At 41.3% G+C, this 21,510-nt stretch overlaps 1 protein-coding gene across 1 annotated transcript in view; it reads right to left on the bottom strand.

Annotated features, from left to right (window-relative positions):
* Positions 1 to 20,050, bottom strand: part of SH3BP5 (SH3 domain binding protein 5) — a 52,039-nt gene extending 31,989 nt beyond the window's left edge. Inside the window, exons 1-3 of the mRNA XM_085051243.1 lie at positions 19,879 to 20,050; positions 17,664 to 17,726; positions 7,435 to 7,563 (exon numbers count right to left, since the gene is read on the bottom strand). Coding sequence (XP_084907369.1) covers positions 7,435 to 7,563; positions 17,664 to 17,726; positions 19,879 to 19,959 — 273 coding nt within the window. The 5' untranslated portion in view covers positions 19,960 to 20,050. The remainder of the gene's footprint in view (positions 1 to 7,434; positions 7,564 to 17,663; positions 17,727 to 19,878) is intronic.
* Positions 20,051 to 21,510: the final 1,460 nt, after the last annotated feature.

The following is a 21,510-nucleotide window of genomic DNA, read 5'->3' as shown; positions in this document are numbered from 1 at the left end:
ATGATGTGTTTTGTAATAAAAAAAGGAAAACGTTGGTGGGAAGAAGGGGTTCAAACCTAGTTCAAGCCCATAGGGAGCAAAAAGGTCACACAAAACTTCATAGGCAAACAGGTACAACACACAGCCTCAGTGTTTCATACTTTCAGGCACCAATTCTTGCACAGCTCGCCTATGTTTCAATTCCTTACCATTTCCCCACATCACTGAGCTTCCCAATTGCTTATGCAGCAACTTGCAAGTCTCTTTTCCCTTCAGAGCACACCAGTCATCTCATCCCAGGCAAGGCTTGTGCTGCCTCCCTCCCTCCCTTCCCGTGCCTGGCCTGATGCAGCACTAACCAAGGCCATCACATCAGCTTCCATCCCATAGACAGGTTGCTCAACCACCAAGGAAAGTCCCAGTTCAGGAAGAGAGCTGCTCCCTTGCCTGGCCACCCCACCAGTCCAAGTAATCTAAATATCACAGCCATTTCCATATGGTTGATTTACAGACTCAGGGAGTGAGTCGCTTCCCACATAATTCACCCCACCTTCCTAACACAGACATCATTCCCTCCCATCTCCCACTGCTAAGAGACTTCCAGAGACTCATCAGGGAGCTGCAAAACAGCATTCTCAGTTAAAAGGGCAAACAATCAGCACAGGCAGAGCACAAACAACACAACCTACACTGCCAGCCTAGACTGGTTATTGCAAAAGGCTGAAGCAGCAACCTCCATACAAAATACAAATAATATAAAATGTGAAAAAAAAGTTCCAGTGATCAGATAACGGTAATGGTTTTAAACTTCAAGGGGAGAGATTTAGATAACGTGTTAGAAAGAAATTATTTACTCAGAGGGTAGTGAGGCACTGGAAGAGGTTGCCCAGAGCAGTTATGGATGCTCCATCCCTGGAAGTGCTCAAGGCCAGGTTGGCTTGGGCATTGAGGAACCTGGTCTACCAGTAGGTGTCCCTGCCCACGGCAGGAGGTTTGGAACTAGTTGATCTTTAAGGTCCCTTCCAACCCAAACCATTTCATGATTGTGTGATTAGCTAACAATAATAACAGCACAGAACTATAGCCACAGAAAACAGTCAGGTGCTCTGGGTCTTTGGATTTTTCAAAACAGTTGGGAGAATTTGTAGAAGGTTTGTCAAAGTTTATTTTCAAGTTTCTGTATTCCTTCCTTTGAAAATGTGAATCCACATGATAGTTATTTGGTTTATGAACAGTTAACAAGAAATACTCCTTCAGCCAGGAAAGGTCAGCTGGTTGTTCCACTGTAACTGTGCCAATAATATTTCTTTTTACTAGCTCCATGGCAAGTTTCCAAACAGGAATGCAAGTCTGTCACAGTTCTGCTGACATTTAATTTTTGCTTCTCAAGTTCCTTCTCCCTCCACCTTTTTTTTTTTACCAAGATAAGCTTACCAGATTAGACAAATCAGTCTTAACTCCTTGTTGTCTTAAACATGAGCATCAGGACTTCAGCTCATAAAAGTAGGATGGGGAAGGAGATTCCTTATAGCACGGGAAGTCAATATACTGATGGATAACACATCTTGTGTCTAGGAACAAGAGGGAAAGACCTGAGTATCTACCACTGTTGGAACAGGACCAAGGAGCTGTCATCCACACTCAGTGTTGCCCTCCTTTCCAAAGCAAAAGCAGCTGGTGCTCTGATCCTATTAAGTCTCATTCACTGAGAGAATTTGGATAGGAAACTTGGGTGCTGCAGGAATTGACACTGGCAAGACCACAGTTTCCAGTTCCTAATTAATTTTAATGATGATTGGCAGTTTTGAACCTCCAAGCTATAAGAACTTCAAAAGCTTTTGTATCCTGAGCAAAGGAAGTTACCATCTGTAACTTGCCACACTTTCAGACATCTCAAGCTGCACACTTAGAAGCTGAGACGCAATGGCCACTTCAGAAAGTTTTGTTCATTTACTGGCACTGCAGTCTGGATCTCTACAAAGAAGGGCATCAGTCTCATCTGCTGAGGAAGACTCTTCCAGCTAGGTAGGTGTGCTCTCATCTGCTTATACCCCTCCCACCTTCAACACCAAGCGGCTCAGTTCCTCCTCAGTTCCTGTTCTGCAAGATTATAGCAACAATTTTACATCCTGATTCACTTTGAATATAAAATTCATTGAATCACATCAAAATTCACATTTGAGAGAGGAAACTTCTCAGTGGTAACTGGGGTCCCCTAAGTTTTGTGAAGACAAGCAGAATGGAAGCACAGGAGCTGAATATCTGAAAGTTCATCCCTAATAATTCTTACCCTCTCAGCTGGTTTCTTCACACAGATGTGGCAATCCAGTATAAAATATCACATGAGAGAAAGATCATTAGTGAGGTGAGAGAAAGGAGCTCTACTACATAAAAAGTTGCAGTGAACAGGATGGGACAGCTGACCCTGCTGAACACAGTCCACTTGTCTATCAACTGAACTTCCTCTCAGATATGCCTGGACATCAACAGGGAAGAACCACTGTACACAGATTCCTGAGGGTTTTTCCAAGCCTTTTCAGATAAAAGAGTGCTGCTTAAGTATGCCAACAACATGAAAAGAAGATTTCGTTGTAAAATCTAGGAAGACTGACCCAAGAGGAAGAAGAACATGCACATCCTTCAACATATTGCTGTATGAACACATGGTTCAGGTTGTTCCCTTAGTGAGACACACACGCTGATATGCCTAGCATAGATCTTTCACCTATTTTTGCCTGAAGCAAATTTTCAGATACTTTTTTGTAAAAGTTAAATGAAGCAGGGAGGCAGAGGTGCAAAGGGAATACCACAAAGCAAAACCATATCCCTACCATATAGGTTCAGTACAAAAGCTGAGCGAAGCATCCTCACCTACTCCCAATCTGAGCCAATAAAACGTAACCCCTCACCCTGCCACAAAACCAAACCAAACCAAACCAAACAAGCCCACCACCAAACAAAAAACAACCAAACAAAAAAGAACCAAAATAAACCCAAAACAAGCTAAATCTCAGTTAAAAGCAATACCCCCAGGGCTTTTAGTCAGGTTAGGGTCACTACAAATGCGTGGATTGTTTTATTTTTGGGGGTGGGAACACATTTTTATCAGATTCTTTTTCCAGCAGAAACAAAGCAGAGAGGCAAGTCTGTTCAATTTATCTATGGGTTCACAAGTGATGATGTACGGATAACTGTGTTTTAATGGCACCTCTCACCCAGTGACCCCAAAGTGCTTTTACTTCCCTTAATAAACTCAGCTTCTCAGCAGCTTGACAGCTTCATTTTACATGGGAACTGAGAGAGTGATGAAGTCATTCATCTGTGCCATGCAGTGGCACAAGATCAGCTCCTGCCAGCCCAGTGATTTATGTATTAGACCACACTTGCTCTTGCACAGCACCCTGTCCCAGAGCATGCTCTCACCAGGGAGGTAACACGCTTCCCAGCTCTGTCACTTCTCATACAGTATTGTCAGCACTACTGCGTAGGCACTTTCCATCCCCAGCCCTGCAAAATGTTAAGTCAACAGTGACTAAAGACACTCCTTCCCTCACAGAGGCTCAAGACTTCTGTTTACATTATTAATGTTTCCTGGCAACTTCAACTTCTCCATTACCTTTGGGCAAGAAAAGTCTAATTCTTCAACTAGTGAACCATGGAAGCAGACTACTAGTGCAAAAAAAAAAAAAAAAATAAAATCAACCCCCCCCAAAAAAACCCAAAAAAAAAAAAAAAAAACCACCACAAACTACCACCCACATCAAAGAGACACAGGAAGTTTGATTTTCTGAACACTTGGAACATGGACCACCTTCTGGATGATAGGAATTTCATAATGCTGCAATATGGTCACTGCTTGTGTACATGCACAGTTCTCTGCTATGTGCCAAGGCTATTCCATTGAACATGGGCATTATGGCTTAAGTTAAAGAACAACATGAAAAGACAATATGCCAAACACAAAAATGTTCTCGCAGCACAAATACTTCAAAATTTGATTAAATGACAAACTGGAATCAAAATGCTCCAAACAGTAAGGTGTGTCTGCAATCAACACAAAAGGCCCACTGCTGTACCAAATGAGGAATCACAACAAACAGCTCTGTCTTGGCAGAAGTCTGGCAGACACGAAATCTGCTTGAGCAAGAATATTAGCTCAAACTCACTTGAGTCTCAGCAAAAGCCAAATATTACTGCTTTGGTACCAACAGACAACATCCTGATTCCCTGTGCCACCATTTCAGAGGTAAAAGTATTCAAATTGTAACTAAGGGACCATTGTTCCGGTAAATCAAAGTTCCACCCTGAGATAGGCCAAGCCGAGGCTCTCTTGGCAAACATTACACAAACAAGATGCTATAGGACTCTTGCACAGGGGAGTTGATGTGTTTAGAATCCCCTATCTTCTGCCAACACAGGATTGCACAAGATGGGGATAAGTGTGAGTAGACAAAAGAGCTCAAGATCCTGAAGCTTCTCCAGTGCCATACTTCAGTTGGTGATTTGTTTTTTGATGACCCCACATCACTACCCTCTTAATGGGTTTTATCTTAATAGATAAAAAACACGTATTTCCAAAAGAGACTCATGCTGGTGCCAAGTAAAAGCAAGTGTCTCGATGTGACTTAATACAGCTTGCATGAGGCAACTCACCCTGCAGCTGACATCTTAAACACAAGTAACTCTGAACAACTCCTGCATTTCTGCCAAACTAAACGTCACTAATTATGCAATTCTTTATTTCCAAAAGGCTTAAAATTCATAGGTCATATTTTTGCTTCCCTTTGGTGGGAACAACAAACAGGAATTACCACTTCCCTTTCTTTTACAAGTAGAGTCATGCATTTTTCCCTTATTGTTTAATCAAAGCTGTTTCAGCCCCCAAGAACCTTGTGCCTACATTTTTGGAGGCAGCCTAATGGCTCTAAAATAACTGTAAAGATTGGAAAAGAAAGACAATTCTTCATAGGCTAGATGTTATTATAAATTTAAATGGAAAAAATAACAAGCTGTTCCCATGATTTCTCTACAGTTTTGCAAATCAAAGTAAAAAGAGAGATGTAACCGTATTAATATTCTGGTGCATTCTTCCTATTTCATACTACTCACCCCTTCTCCCTGCTTTATTATAGTAGATTTGCTCCCAGTTAAGTGGAACTTCTCTAGATCAAATTAAAACTAGAAAAACACTTTAGGCAGATGCTTTACTGATGACTGGCACCAATCTTTCCAATCTCCTAGTTTCCAGATAGAGTCACTGTCTTTCAATGCTTGCATTCCTCTTGGCCCTCACATTTTTCATTTTAAGATGTTATTAGACAAAGAGCCAAGGGGACACCAGAGACCATCTTCTATTTCTGTCTACGGAGCAGATACAAAGCAGGAACTCTGTTTCATTACCAGATTCATAACACAAAATGAAAAAAAAAGTTAAATGAGTGGTTAGAAAGGGAATCCCTGCTTTAAAATAAAATGTTATCCAGGAATCAAAGGGCATCTGAGTGTGTAGCAAATAAACAGATCTGAGATAAATAGCATTTAAACCTAGCCAGGGACAGAACGGATTGGGAGAAAAATACGGTTCTCTCTAACAAGTCCACTAGCAGAACAGTGTTCTTACTAATCCAAGGACCTTCAGGGGCTTGGGTTTTTTAGTGGTCTAGCAAAGCACCTTTGAACCAGAGTGACTGAATGGATTCCAGGGGTAGCAGAGACATAGCAATACAAAATTCCATTTCCAGAACATTGTCTGCTGCCAGCTTCAGGACAGAGGGCAAAATTCACTGCACTGAGTGTGTGATGTTACAAACCTCAAAGTCAATTCATCTTTTGATGGGGTTTTTTGTACTGCAAAGTATGTGCTTCTACCATTGACTTTTCCAAGTGTAACTCTTGAAGTCCTATGCACACTGTGCCTTACACAGCTATTTATAGTAATAGAAGTGTAAGATCATGCTCAAGGCAGGGTTGCAGGAAATTTTCTTTTCAAATTGAAAATATCAGTTTACACAATTACTAATTTCTCTAGCTCACCACTAGTTTATCTCTAGCACACACCAGAGTCCCCATGAGCAAGGACTGGTTTCAAAGCAGTGACAGATGAGAGGTAGATACCCTGCTTGCTGTGCTTTGAAGCAGAGTTTACCTATTTGCTTCTAGTCTGCAGAATTAAGCCTAATAGCCCCTACACCTCATCCCCACTGCCTGAGACAACAGCTCCAAAACAATGCTATGCAATTTAAAGTATCAGCATAGTCACATATTATCTTGTACGCCACATCCCATCAATCCAGTTCCTGTTTCATCAGCTTTCAAGGGAATGAAGCTGGTGTTCATGCCTCCCTGTCCTGTGCATTCTTCTGAGGATGCATTCTCTTCTCTCCCATTCTCTTACCCTGAGAGTTTACTCTCTGCCTCCTGGCACACACTTACTCTACTTTCCTCATCTCTCTACCTATTTTTACAAACCAAATCCTTCTGCAATTTTCATGTATTTCACACATGCTACCCCACCTCTCACTCTCCCCTTGAACACAATCATACCCCAGCTACCCAGCCACAGGTGCCACCACACACATCCTTCCAGCCAAGCACAGAAGTAGCAGCTCTAGGCAGTTCTTCCTGACTCTTCCTGCCTCAAAAGGAAACAGAAATAGCAACCAGGAACAGGCTCCCCTTGGGGAAAAGCCAAAAAAGCCTTAGACACTAGCAAACCCCACTACAGACACCCAGCAGAAGCACTGCCTAACACACCACACTCAACTCTCAGCAGCTTTTTCCCTAAAATGAGATGCTGCCTGACACATCACAAGCTTTCTGGCTTTCTCTTCATCCAGCAGGTCCCTTACTTCCACACCTCATCCTTCCCCAAACTACACAGGCCTATAAATAGCCAGGTAGTAGTTGGGGCATAGGAAGTAAGGTCCTGATGACAGAGAAAGCAGCGCTCAGTTTGTCTCCAAACCAAAACACTTTAGAGTCACATTTAGCACATTCCTGCTTCATCACAATCTAATCAGCCCCAACCCCTGCAGGTTTCCCCAAGCCTGCCCCACTCCAGCCTCTTTCCCTGCAGCTTCCATTGCAGCCATTTAGCTGCTAGAGCATTTTGCTTTAAGAAAAATTAGATACACAAAGTGTACACTGTATTTTCAAATAAGTACAACTACTGATAGGAATGAGCAAGGCTCTGAAAGGCCATTTATAACAAGAGACAAGAACTAGTCTTTTGCTATTGTGTCTGCTGTAGCTGTTCTGGGTTTGAAGAGCATGTGCAGCTGTGGCTGTGAAGAAAATCATTTTGCCATTGATTCCCATAGCTGACATGCAACTGAAGACACAAACCAGTGTCAGCCAAGTGCATATGCTTAGGATGTTATTAATAGCAAGAAAGAAACTCAATCAGTGTGTGCCCTCCAACTACCACCACAAGTTTATAAGGCAGAAAGTTCTTACCTGCCTGGCCACCCTCCGAGCTTCCCAGTATGGTTTAGAGTCTTCTACAGCTTTTCCAATCTTCTTTACCAGCTCATCCAGTTTTACTGTTGCTTCGACCAGCACAGAGCGGAACTTCTGGCGTGCATCCTTCAAAATGTTGCAGAAAGGAAAGAAAGGACAAAGGCAGATTAGAGCTTTAAAAATTATTCTTACCTGTTTGTTACTACCTTCAGGTTCCTATTTAGATTCACACATGAGCTGGTACATTCAGAATAGTTGCTGGCATTTGGATTAAGCCAGAATTCTTCAGCAGAGGAACCCAGAGCCAAATCCTAAAGCTGGCATCCTGGACACCAAATCTTTGTCTTTCAGAGACAGCTTTTATATAAAGCCTACAACAGCCTGTTCTAGATATTACCTCTGGCAGGGTTTCCCAAGGAGGAATCATTTGTAAATTGCTCACTCAGTGAGGAAGCAAACAACAGTGTAACAAGTTCTGAGAGGGACTTTAATGGCAAAGACCTCTCATGTAGACAGTGCTAGAATGCGGCTAGCAGTCAGGCCAAATCTCCACAGCAGGCTGGCAAATTAGCTGGAATTGGCATAGAAAGCCCATCTTTTCAGCTATGGGTTCTATCAATGGAGAAGTGCACCTACATTCTATTTCATTGTCAATATTTTCTATATTTAAAAAAAGCAAATTCTAGCTAGTTCCAAATGGGATGAGTTGCTCTCCTTACATGATTAGCTAAAGCAATTAAAATATTTTCTCTGCTCCACTAAAATTTCCACACATGTAAGCAAAGTAATTCTGATTTCATTCTCAGAATCCAGCACAGCCTCTAAATATATGAAATTATTGCAGATTGATGCAAATTCAGGCTGGGACCCAGCCCAGGATTTAAGGAGATGAAGAGGAAGGGCCATGTGAGCTCTCAACAAGGCTTGTAACTCTAATTAGAGAGCAGCATTTATGCAGACTGCTGGAGTGACATGTTGATAATCAGGAAGCAGCTGGCTTGAAGAAGTGCCCTAATTCAGGAGGGTTTTGTCATTATTGTTGAGGATTTCTAGAATGCAAAACTGCTTATTCATTGGAAGATTTAAAATACATTGGAAGCTGCCACTATGCTCTCAGTAGCGGAAAAAAATGCAACAATACTTCAGTTTTTACAGAAAAAGCAACATACTTCTGTAAAAGCTTCTTTGCTTCCTTTTTAGTGTTATGTAAAACCTGAACCAGCATCAGCATTATTTTAGTCCTGTGCAAATTGCTTTGGATTCTTAAGGTATTCCAATTTATTCTAAGGAATAATTCAAATGGGTAACAAGGTCAAAAATGGAGAATTAAATGGACATGAACTTATTATTTCATTAACTCAAATCCAGTCAATAATCTCATTTCTCAGTGAAAGCCTGAAATGTATCATTTAAACAATATGTATTGAGTCAATGATTTTCTCAGTGAGAAGAATTTGAATATTTCCAGTTAAATTACTGGACGGTAACGGTTCACTGAAATGGTTCACTGCTCAAAATGAGTTTCACAAGTAACTGAAATAAGACTCCAAGTATGATGACTATATTGCAAGAAAAATATTAACTACTGAAGTATATTTAACAAAGAAAAAAATTCTTTGCAGGTGCAGGAACAGAATTAAAAGCTCATTTCTAATTGAATAAGCCTGAAGATCTCTTTTCACTTTCTTTGTGAAAGCTGCATATAAGGATATTAGTAATGCAAAGCAAATAGCTGAAGTAAAAAAAGCCCTATGCAGTGATTCATCAAAAAGTTTGGTTCCCATGTTCGTAAGATAAGCACTTAAAACAAAGAAATCATCACTACAAATCTGTGCTTAAAGACCTACCCCAAATTTATTCAAGTAATAATTACATACAGTCTTATCCAATAGGAAACAGATGACTAGTCTCCACTTGGAGTTTAAAAAAACAAAACAAAAACCAAAAGATACCAAGGACAAAGCAGTCAAATTATCAGCAACTTCTGTACCCATTCATCTCCCTCTAACTCTGATGAAGCAGATACAAATTACTGAACTGTAAGTGCTCCTCTAACAGGTGCCTGAAGCACAGGTCTTGCAAATGGTGAAACACACATTTGCCCATGAGCACAGCCCCACTCCACACAGTAGTTAAACAGAATCTGCAGCTACAGCTGAAATACACAATGGTGTGAACTTCCAGTACATAATTTTCCTCCAAAGATGACTGGTTCCTCCTTTGAGGTTTTATTTAGGTCTGACCACTCTCGTTCTTGCAGTGAAGAACAATAACGAAAACCGAAACACCCCAGAACTTTATAACTGTATTGTCCATCACATGGCCTAAAATAAGTGACATTTATTGTCAGGCTCCTGACTGTCAGGAGCACAAGCCTACAGGCTCCAACACCTCCTGCATGACAGAACAAGCAGATGCTCATTCTCTGCTGGGAGCAGTCCCTCTACCAAAGGTTTCCAACCACCCCCTTCAGATCCAGCAACAGGATGCCGAGGTCTCTGAGAAGGTGTGATGCCAAACCCATGCCCTCTGCTGCACTACACACACCACTTTTTCTCTCCACCAGCCAAAACTACTTGACAAAAGCAAACAATCCAACATGGTATATCTACACTGTGCGTGCTCCTGTGGCAACCCAGTGCCTCCACACCACCCATCCTCCCCAACCCAAACTGATTCAGCTCTCCTGACCATGTCTCTGATCTGGGAGCTATGGCAACACCTCCTGTGGGCAGGGTCACAGCTGCCTCCTGCAAACCGGTTCAGTGTGTGGGCCCTGCCACATGCTGGCAGAGCGTCTGCAAAAGACATCACCCTTGGGACAGTGCAAAACTCCCCTGACAGGTAATCCTGGGGATGTCTGAGTAAGAACTACAGGTGCAGCAGCTATTTTTACTCCTTATGTGAAACTGGGGAGGTCAGAAGCACCAAAGCAATTGCACCGGTAGGACTGGGCTTGGTGCACTTACTCCTGACATGAAATGAGAAGCACATCTGTGATTCATGGGAAGAATGGGCCTATGGTCAAGGCAGTAACTTGGGAACTGATTTAATTTCCTGCTTTATGTCCAGCTTCCCATGTTACTGTCAGTGAGACACTTTGACCCACATATGAAGTGGTTCAAAGCCATAAATGCTCTTAATGGTGTTTCCTGTAAGGACATTCTCATCAAAAACTTAGAGGTTCAGAACAGCACATCACTGCAGTTCATCTGTGGTCCCCAGCACAGGGTAAGTCCTACCTCTGTGTTAGGAAGACAACCCCAATACTTTCAACCTACATATCAAATCTTCTGGTGTGGCTCGCCCCTCCATACAAGTGTTAGTATTAAATCACCAAACTTTTGCTTCATTTCGCCCTTTGTCTAGCACACATGGATAACAGAGAAAGGAAAATATGTCAATTACTGCAACTTAATGTGAGCAAAACCAAGACAGCACAGCATATGCCATGGAAATTCTCTAGCTTCTAACAGTCATCAATCTCTGGTTTCTGTATTTCAGTTTCTTGAAAGATAATTCATTCCAGCAGAAATGTTATTCATTAATAACAGCAAGTATGCAGCCTTAGATACTATGTGAGTCACCCTCACCATTTCTGGGTGGGTTTTTAGGTTTTGTGTTTTGTTTTTGTTTATTAAAAACACATTTTGTTTTTCTCATCACTGCATTGAATACATACACAGACTATAACAGAAGCAAGATAACTGACATGACACATCTTAAACACCCTGACATTTTTAAAGCATGTCTTCATCATGTTTTCCCCTCTACTAATTTCTAATCTACTGTGATCATTTTTAAGAACATCTGCTGCTGATTTTTGTATTTGAAATACAAAGGTGACATTGAAAATGTTAGCCAGTCAGCTTTCAATGTTTTTGCCCTCCTACTTGCTCAAATGAGATGATGATAAACCTTTTCCAAGCTGGACAGAAGCCAATTAAATCACTTTATCCTCAATGTGTAGTGTCGCAAGGTAAAAAAAAAAAAGAAAAGGTAGCAGTAGAAGCTTCTCACTTAAATTACAGACTTAGTAAGTAGACTCTCACTAGCAAGGTGTTTGTCATAGACACACTAGCAGGCATAACACTTAGTGCACCACGTGAACAGCTGCAGTTTACGTCTCAACATCTTGTTCTATGGCTGTGAGAGCTCCACGCTCATCAACTTTCTTCCTGGAAATCCTTAACATTTTTCTTTCAAAACAGATTTCACTAGCACTGTCTTAGGGAGCATACCAGACCCCTACCCCATATGCTGCAGTAGCTCATTATTAAAAGCAGACTTTGTTTCCAGTGACTTGCTGTTGGGCAACTATTCGATACTGCACCAAAAGAGGGACCACATAAGGACAGGTGATCCATACAGCAGCATTTTGATGATCCACTCTCAAATGTGGGGAAAAAACTAAAATACAATTTTCAGCCTTTACTGCACCTGTCAGAGAAAAAAGCATGCTGGTTTTCTTTTCTCATGAATGATGGTGATGAGCTGGTGTTAGATGTCAGATGACAGGCAAATAACTATTTCTGCCCATCAAATGAAATACATCTTTTCAAACAATTTTATTTTTAAAATGAGCTTAACATACCAACCATGTCTGAAACACCTTAGTACCAAGCACATCTAAATTTCATTTACAAAGGCTGTCCCACGACTGTTCTGGCAGTCTGGTGTGCACAACCTCTGACAAGTCATTAAGCCAACATGGGAGGTGCATGCTGGATGCAGGATGGAATTGCTGACTGAGAGACAGGCTTCATCTATTGCCAAGAAGCTGACAGTATCCATGCCCATCTTTTCTGCTACAAAGACCTACCAGCTGCAAAAGCTCATCTCCAAGCAAAACCAGCATCAGTATTGTACATACACACCAGGCAGATGCATAAGCTGTGCTCAAATCTACCCTCAAGCATCAAAACAGTTAAAGACACTTTTAACATCTATTTGGTACCTGAACAGTTCAAGTAAGCCAGAGTGGCAACCAAATGTTAAAAACAAAGTGCAGGAAAGGGGATAAGTTGTATCTCAGTTTAAAAGCACAGGGAAAAGTCTTTTTGTTTTTTAGGCAGCTACTAATTTGCCATCTAAGAACAATAAAAAAAATCAGTACCTGAAGGTTGCTCTAACCTTCTGCTTGCAGACAGTTATAAACTGAGACTAATAATATTTTTTACTACAAATATTTTTAGTTCTCTTCGAAGAAGAGAGAAGAAAGAAGGCAGGGGAGGGCACTGGGTGCTCCTTCCAAAACAAGATTTGTCCACCTAATCTCTCCTCTCTGAGGCTAGAAACCCACATCTGTTTCAAGAACGTGAACCAAGTAAAGCCCTTTGACTCCTTTGGATGACAAAATCTTTCCAGAGCCATAGCAGAGGAAGAAGCCTTTCCTTACTCATCCTTGGATGAAAGCAGAAGGCAAAACAACAAGCAATTTACACACAGGAACCATTTCCTATGGAAGCAAGTAGATCATAAAGAGATGTGGAAAGATTTGTCCTGATAGTGCTGGACAAATCCATCAGGCATGTACATCCTCCTCCAAAAGCCAGGAGGAACACCAGCCAGTGAGCTGCTTTGCCCTTATCTCTGCATTCTTTTGTGGACACTGGAAAATACTGCACAGGGATACTGATAAGGTGGCGGATGTTCCTACAGATAGATGTTTCCTCCAGCCAAGCAGGCATGCTCAGAATGAGATTCCACCCACTGACAGGTCATTTTTCTGAAACCTGAAAGATGGAGTATTTTTCTTTTTAATCTACTTAATTTTTTTACATGTGACAGAGTCAACAGCTCGAGTCCTTTTCCTAAAACCAAGTATTTTAGTGAAGAAGTAAGAAGCAATTCTAAATAACTGGTGAATATCTGCCTGCCAACGAGAAGCAGGGAAGCAGTGAATGAATTTCTTGTTTTGCTTTGCTTGTGAGTGCACCTTTTGCTTTACTTAACTGTTTCCATCTCAACAGACAGGTCTTCCCATTTTACTCTTCTGGTTCTCCCTCCCATCCCGTTGGCAGGGAGGGAGCAAGGGGCTGTGTCATGCTTAGCAGGCAGCTGGGGTTAAACCATGGCAAAAAGTCCTTCCCCTTCTGAGAGGGGTTCAAACGCTGACAAAGCTCTCAAGGGAAAGAGCACCACAGCTAATAAACTCCTTTCCTTATATCCAACAACAACCCAGGGTAACCTTTATGATAAATCCAGGGCTAAAAGTAACAAAGTCTTGTAGATCAGGCAAACATACAAGAAGGATTCTAAGCAGGCCCTCTAACAGCAAGCATGGCTGAAAGCAGCACTGTTCAGCTCTAATTTTCCTGTGAAGTATCTCCTGTGAACAAACACTGGCAAGCTTGTAGCTCCAGCAACACAAAAACTCTCTCTAACAAAAACCACATTTGGGATAGCTGGGATTCCAGTGGTAATTTTAATGGTATGTGCTGCATTTCCCCTCCCCGCAATCCTGCCAGAGGGTCCCTTGGTGAATTTATTACATCTGAGTTGTACTTCCAGAGCCAGTCCAAGCCATATACGAGTTGGCTGGACAGGCGAGTCGTGCACATTTGTTAAGTGCATTCACAGCTCCTGATGTGAGTTCAGATGGAGGTGCATTTCCAATAAACAGGAAAAAAGGTCTTGCGTTTGGCTAAAACACACTTGTATCTCCCCTGCAAGATGTTTTCCCCAGCTCTTCACAGACACTTCAAACATAAACAGGGACATTAGCGAAGCCAAGTGTTAAATCCCTCAGAGAACCCTTATCATCCTTCTGCTGTGTCAGTAATGCTCAGTGTTGCACTTAGTATGAGCAGCATTATGGATTTTAAATCAAGTCTAATCAAAGATTCATTAACAGGCAATACATTAACGCAACATATAACTACCAGCCACTCAGTGCCCTTCAGCAGCTCTGTGAGTCCTGAACAGCCTGCAAGCGTCAGCAGGTCAGGATATTTCTTCAGGGTTTAATAGGATAGGTCAAAAGAGCAAAAAATGAGTAATTCTTCCAAGTAAAAGAATAGATGTAGCTAACTTCAAAGCATCTGTTCAAGTCATGCCATGCATGTATATCCAGTGCTCTCACAGGCAGTATGGGTGCAGAACTTATTTTAAAGATTAAAAAAGGCAAGCTGCTCAACTTAAAAACAGATCATATGGCAGTTTCAGTGCAGAAAGAAACGAAACGGCAGGCTGATCAACTTTAAACAGAATTCCACATTTTATCACCTCTGTAAGCAGCAGATGCCAATATTTCCTACACTGTTCAAACATGGACATTCCTGTGGCTGCACCAAGGGAGAGAAGTCTCAAAATCCTCTACTCAATTCAGCCCCGTAACATTTCCCATCGGGCAAAGAAGCATTATTACTTCCATTCTGCAGATGCACATCTGAGGCACAGCAAAAACAGAAGCATGGGTTTAGAAGAATTTAACAGCCTTTTTTTCCAGCTAATGGGAACTGGACACAGGCAGCAGTCTCACTGAGAGTAACTCACACAAAGCTACATACAGGAAGTTCAGAACAGTCTTGCAGAACTTAAATGCCACAAGGTTACCCTTCCTGCTTATCACAAAGTACATCAAGTCACAAAAATATGGGTGTCTTTATGAACTTCCTTCAAAGAAATATACCTTCTTCTCTAACAGTCCCATTGCTTTTACAGATTATTCTGGGGGAAAAAATCAATACTGGGAATGTATGGACCACAAAGTAATGCTACAGGAAGCTGGTAGTCAGCACCTTGTGCTGTAAATAATGTAATGATACATCTATGTCCACATTAGAGATATTGAAAAGATGATACTAGCAAAACAGGACAAATATAACTCCATTGTCTGGTTAAAAAACACCCACATACATCTTTCTTCCAATGAAATACAGCAGGGACACTGCAAACTAGGAAGGGGTAGCAAGAGGGACCCAAAGCAGCTAATAAGAGCCAAAAGAGCAAATCTTCAAAGGGACACTCAGCATGGTTCTCCCAGAAGCCCACATTTTCAGTGGCATTCATGGATTTTGGAAGTCTTTGAAGCAGAATGATCCCAATTCCAAGCTCCTCCTTCCAACTTCTGGATTTATCCTACAAGGCTGCTTGGCAAAGCTTTCTTTTCTTGTTCACAGTACGAATGAAGAGATTTTCTTCTAACCACAAGAATTGAGTGTTATGGGGGGGTTTTTATTCCTTTCCCCTAGAAAGGTTTTAAGTCCATTAAAAATGCATTTATCAACACATATATAAATTAAGCCTTGCTTACATCATCCAGCTGCATTTGTCCTCAATATTTAAGCAGATCAAATGTAATGAAAATCTTCACGGATTAAAATTATGCAGCTCATGATACCACAAACTGGCATCCATCCAGTAAGATTTTTGGATGAAAAGTGAAGAGGAAACATTCAAGAAAGCATAGTCTTGGTGGAATTTCACCTTAATTCCATCAGACTGCATACAGACAGATCTGCAGTAAACACTTAATGGCACAATGCAGAGAATGATTAAATGATTTCTACCTATCTAACACCTGGTACTTGTTAGGCTAAGCAAGCAATAATGTAAAACCAAGCTAATGTGGAAATTCTTCTCTTTTATTTACAATTACATTTCCAGGAGCCTTTCAGCCTCTACAGCTCAGCACATGTCACACGCACAGTAGCTACAAATCTGCAGGCTCGACAAACACTTGAACACATGAATAATTTTAATCAAGCAGCAAAATCCCATCCTAAACTCACTGAGACTGATTTCATGAGTATGCCATTGCATTATTATCACTATTCCATCTGCTTCATAATATGTCCTCAGTGCAAGGTTATGACAAAATTAATGAAATCCAGGCAACTATCCATAGCATCATCTTTCAATTTCAGTATCTCAGCATGAATTGAGGAAACTGAGAAGATACATATAATGATCCTTTTTTTCAATATATCTATATAAAAAGTCCTGAAGTCCATTTAATTGGTACCATTGCAGACTAGAATACTGATTTTTACAGTTCACTCATAAAATTTAAATCAAGCTAGTGACACCAAACAGTTTTCATAGCAGAAATATAGTTTAATTTTGCATAGCAAATAGCTCCCCATTTAACTAAGTTTATTTACCAATAAATCCGTGATCTACGTGCAATGCGATGCAAACAAGTGAGGAGAAGGAAAAAGATACAAGACAAGGCTACTTTGTTTCCCAAGATCAAAACCCTGTTTTCTCTTCAGTGCACTCAGTGGGTACTCCAGTATTTTAAAGTTCTACCAAAAACCACCCATGCTTGAGGTACCCATCTTGTGAAAAGACACACACACAAGGAAAAAAAATTTAAAATAAACAAACAAACAAACCAGACTTTGACATTTTGAAGGTACACACAGAAATCTACAGATGTACTTTTGTAATATGTTCATCACTGCAATCTCAGCATGTTTTGATACAGCATTCAAAACTTTGTAATGATATCAAAATTATTTAGGACGTAAAGTCATATTTTATGCCAGTTTTTCTTTAGCAGCATATTCATCTTACACTTCCACTGGCTTTATCTTCTTTGTTTTGCAAACAAAAGAAAATTTAGACACGCAAATAGGCCAGCTTGTTTTGCTTCACTATTATCAATAATGTTGAGCCTTCCAGAATAACTACCAAGTAGATGATGCTCAAATTTGGGGATTTAGAAGCAATTTCTTCAGAACTTGGTATCAGATTTTTAAGTATCCACGAAAACCTCTGTGTATAACCAGGAAGTCTTTTATTCCAACTTTCCTTCATCACCTTCCTTGTTCAGGAAGTGATGACAAAAAAGGCAAAGATAACAAGCTAAAAAAACCCCAAACAGCCACCAAAGAAAAGATCCTGGCAGAGAGCTGTATGGCAAAAACCTCTTAACCAAATAAACTTTCCCTGTCTATAATCAACAAACACAAAACAGTGACTTGTAAAAATAAAACTTGTCTAAGCTTAGTTTCAAAACCTAAAAATAAGGGTTGGCAGTGGTGGTGTGTGAGGTTCTCCACACTGGCGTTTTACACTGTCAGCATACCTCTACCTTCTCCCTTTCTCTTTCAGCTGTTAGGTTAATTCATACCTTTAAAAAAAACATTACCAGACTCTTGCTGCAAAATTACCATTCAGGATGCACAAATTCAGGAGGCAACCTACTCAAAAACACTGTCTTGCTGTTCACAAAATCCAACATGCACAATAGGAAAATGCAAGGATAAATTCTGTACCTCCAGCTCCGTCTCTCTGCGATTGATATCATCTGTAGATTGATTCAGTTTTTCTAGCTCCCCCTAGAAAGAAAGTCAGATGCATAGTAAGCAGTCAGAGAAAAAAACATGTCTGAGAAGGCTCACTCAGCATCCCCACTGAAAGCTCACAAGGGCTGTGGCTTATGCATTTAGTGAAAAGAAGAAACCTTGAGATGTTTAGCTTAACTTTGCCACAGGTCTTCTACTTTGCTACTTGGAAGAAAAAAATCAGAGAAGCTCTATAGTTTTATGTTACAGCAACACATTTCCTGTTCTGGCTACTTCTTCACTATTACAAATAAACACAAGGCAGAGTAAGCTCTGTCTTGTTCATCAATGTAGTCAGTATCAGTGAGGTACTAGGGAGACAGACACACCCACCCCAAAAGATTAGCATAAAGTTAACACTATCACAGGAGACACGCAGTGAAAGGACAGAACCGATAAGAAACACGTCTTGCCGCACAAGAGGCATTTTATTTCGGAAAACCATTTCATAACACAGCCAGTCAATGGGACATACAATTATGTTTACATCGTTTGCCTTCCTGCCAACAGTTTGATCCCTTAACAGCAAAAACAAAGGTGTTAAATCCCTAGAATAAATATGTAGTAGAGGCGGTGTTGGCATGAATGAAGTTACTGTAAAAATAAAGCCCATTCTTAATGACTTTCTTACCACAAAAAGCAACCCTCAGGAGGAGATTCGACAGCTTTATCTGAGCAACATGTTCCTTCATGCGAGATTATAAGATTTTTAACGGGAGTGTTCCTCAATTTAAATGTTATTTAATTGTCAACCAGTGTAACAGAATACGCCTTGAAATGTTTTGCTGTACAAACTGAACGTTGTAAATTGATTGTCACTCGAGCAGTTTCCCACTAGACTACAAGAATGACTCTGGTTACAACCAGAAAGGAATTAATTACAACAGTTTAGCTCTCTTATCCTCAGTGGTCAGGTTTCATTTCCCACTCCTAGGATTTGGAAAATACCTATTTGCATATCCATGTTGTCTGAAACAAACATCCAAAAATTACCTAATTGTCTCTTACTGTAAGGCTAAAAACCTCATGGCTCTCACAGAAGCAGACATAGCAGCCTGTTTTTCAAACCAAATAGAAAACTTAACAAAAACAATTGTTTTGCCAACAATTCACAAATCATGTATGTGGAAACATGTTGCAAGCTGAAGAACCTAAGGCCAAAATTAGATCAATAGGCACCAACCGAGCCCAGACTCTTAAAATCAGGGCAGTACCAGGCTAGCTTTTGGCTGAGGGCCTCGCTCTGTGTAACCATGTCTTGAGAATTTTGCAATAGCTCTGCTCAGCCCTGGAAAAAGAAATGCTCACGATGGAGAAAAGAATGACAATTACAGCAAGCAGGGACCTATGCCAAGGATCCTCTCGGCAATGTACACACATGTTATATTCATTCATGACAAACAGTCCCAGCAATGCTGGAGGCAAAAGCCATAAATCTGCAGAGACCTAAAAATACATTTCATTTCAGGGACCACAGCGTGCTTGAAGTTTGTACCAGGCTGTTGGTCAGGATGTGATTTTGGGGAGAAAAGCTTTGTTTAGAAACCATGCAAGAATAAAAAGCATTGCAGAAGGCATTCGCAGAAAAGAAGCACCACATTCCATTAAAGCTCCTTTTTAACAGGAATAAAAAAATCACGACAGAAATAATAAACTAAAATTTTAAAATCTGTTTTCCCGCATTTATGAATGTGTGAGCACCAGCCCCGTTGCACGAGCAAGGTCACGCTGTCATGGTCAATACTAAAAAGCGGATGGGGGGTTTCAGCAGCAGGAGGAGAAGGAGGGACGCCCGACAGAGCCCGGCGCGGAGCGATGCCCGGGGTAACAAAGGGCTGGGGCAACCCGGGGCTGCTTCCCCCCATTGCCGACGGCAGAAACACCCGCGGCTGCTCCGCACCGCCGCCTGGCACGGGGAAAAATATTTGAAAAAATAAAAAATAAAAAATAAAACATAAAACATGAAATATATATATATATGCGTGTGTATATATGTGTGTGTGCACGTATGTGTATATATATACATGTATGCACAGACGCAGCAAAAACCAATCAAATCAAAGGCAACCATTACAACATACAGCCATAACACTCATACTGAAATGAACCTAAAAAACGCAGCCGCCCCTCGGAGGATAGCCCTCACCTGGATGCGGGGGTCCACTTCCTCATCCTCGGGGCGCGGTGGCTCCTCGCTGCTGCGGCCCCGCCGGCCGCCGGGCTCCATGGCGGCGACTCCCGCCGCTGCTGCTGCTGCTGCTGCCGCCGGCGCCTCCCGCCCCGCCGCTCCAGCTCCAGCTCCAGCTCCAGCTCCAGCTCCGGCTCCGACTCCACCAGCCCCGCCTCCGGGGAACCCCTCCCTCCCTCCCTCCCTCCGCACAGCGCCCCCCGGCTCTTTGTGCCTTCGCGCCGCCAGCAGGAAAGCAGCGCCAAATTTCGGGGGTTCCTTTTTCTTTTTTTTTCTTTTCCTTTTTTTTTCCTTTTCTTTTTTTTAAACCCTCCCTCACGCCCCGTTTTTCTGGCGTGCTAATTCCTGCGTCTTGCCGTGCTCGGTTCCCCCCGCAACGGCACTGCGTGAAACCAGCATGAGTTCCAGGTGCAGGGAAACCTGCTAAGGACACCTTGCTGGCTTTTTAAAATTTTTTCTTCTTCTTCTTTTTTTCTTTCCTCTTATTTAAGCTCTGCTGGAGGCTGACATGCCTACGGAGAGAAAAAAAAATAAAAGAAAAGCAGAGAGGGAGAAGAGAAAAATACTAAAGGCACTTCCAACAACCTTGAAAATTCAAATGAAACCCAGATTTCTATTGTGTGGCAGCTAAGCGGGCAACTATTGTACCTACTGCATGTAGCAGAAAAAGACATATTGAAGATACATCCTTTTGTTGTCAGTAAAAGGGAACTTCTTACAAGAAGTATGTTCATGCATGGCCCATGTCTAGCAGAGCTCTTCAGATTAGGGTCTCCCTAATCACAGGGGTGGATAACAAGTAATTCTGAACAGATGAATATAACTCCACCTTAAAAGTATAACTATTCATCTAACCCCATTTTTGTTAGAAAATTCTTCAAAAGATAATAAAAAAGTGGAAGTTTAGATGTGGTGAAGAAAGACGCTTCCTTTTTTAGACAGAAGGTAGAAAACATATCTCTTTATGAGATAAGAAGATAAAAATTAATATTGCTAAGGTAACTAAAGTAAAAAAGGAGGGAAAAGAAAAGCAGTCAAGCTCTTCCAAATGCTACAAGGCAATCGGGGAAAAAAAAGATGGGAAGAGAGTGACATAAACATTTGAAAATAGTATAAACATGCAAAGTGACATCAACAAACTAAAATAATCAAGGAACAGAGGAGGTGTTGCAAAAACGCAGATGGGTTGTTCACAACATCTTCACTTCTCACAGGAGAAGAAATCACGTAAAGGGGGAAAAAGAAAAATAAAAACAAACCAAAAACCAAATCTGCCAAAGCCAAGTATTTACTCTTACTGCGGTCCATTGAAGGAATCCAGTGTGTATACACAGCCAGAGGTTCCCAGGGCTTTGGCATCTCTCATCCCTGGTGTGCTGTGGCTCATGCCAAGACTGTAGCGGTCAAATGTCCAACATTCCCATCATCCTAAAAGAGCATAGAAAACAAAGCTGCACAGGGAAGAGTTAATGTAGGCAGTCCTGCTGTTATCACTTTCATTTCTAAAAACAAGGCTGTGTGAAAGATCTACTGCAGCTATGCCATGTTTCTCCTAAACCTACACAGGCTGACCCATGGCAATGCCACAAA

The sequence above is a fragment of the Lichenostomus cassidix genome, chromosome 2 (genome assembly GCF_008360975.1).
Source record: "Lichenostomus cassidix isolate B80296 chromosome 2, HeHo_3.0, whole genome shotgun sequence".
In the NCBI taxonomy this organism is placed as follows: Eukaryota; Metazoa; Chordata; class Aves; order Passeriformes; family Meliphagidae; genus Lichenostomus; species Lichenostomus cassidix.
The sequence above is the reverse complement of the archived record's forward strand: the minus strand, read 5'-3'. Positions and strand labels throughout refer to the sequence as shown.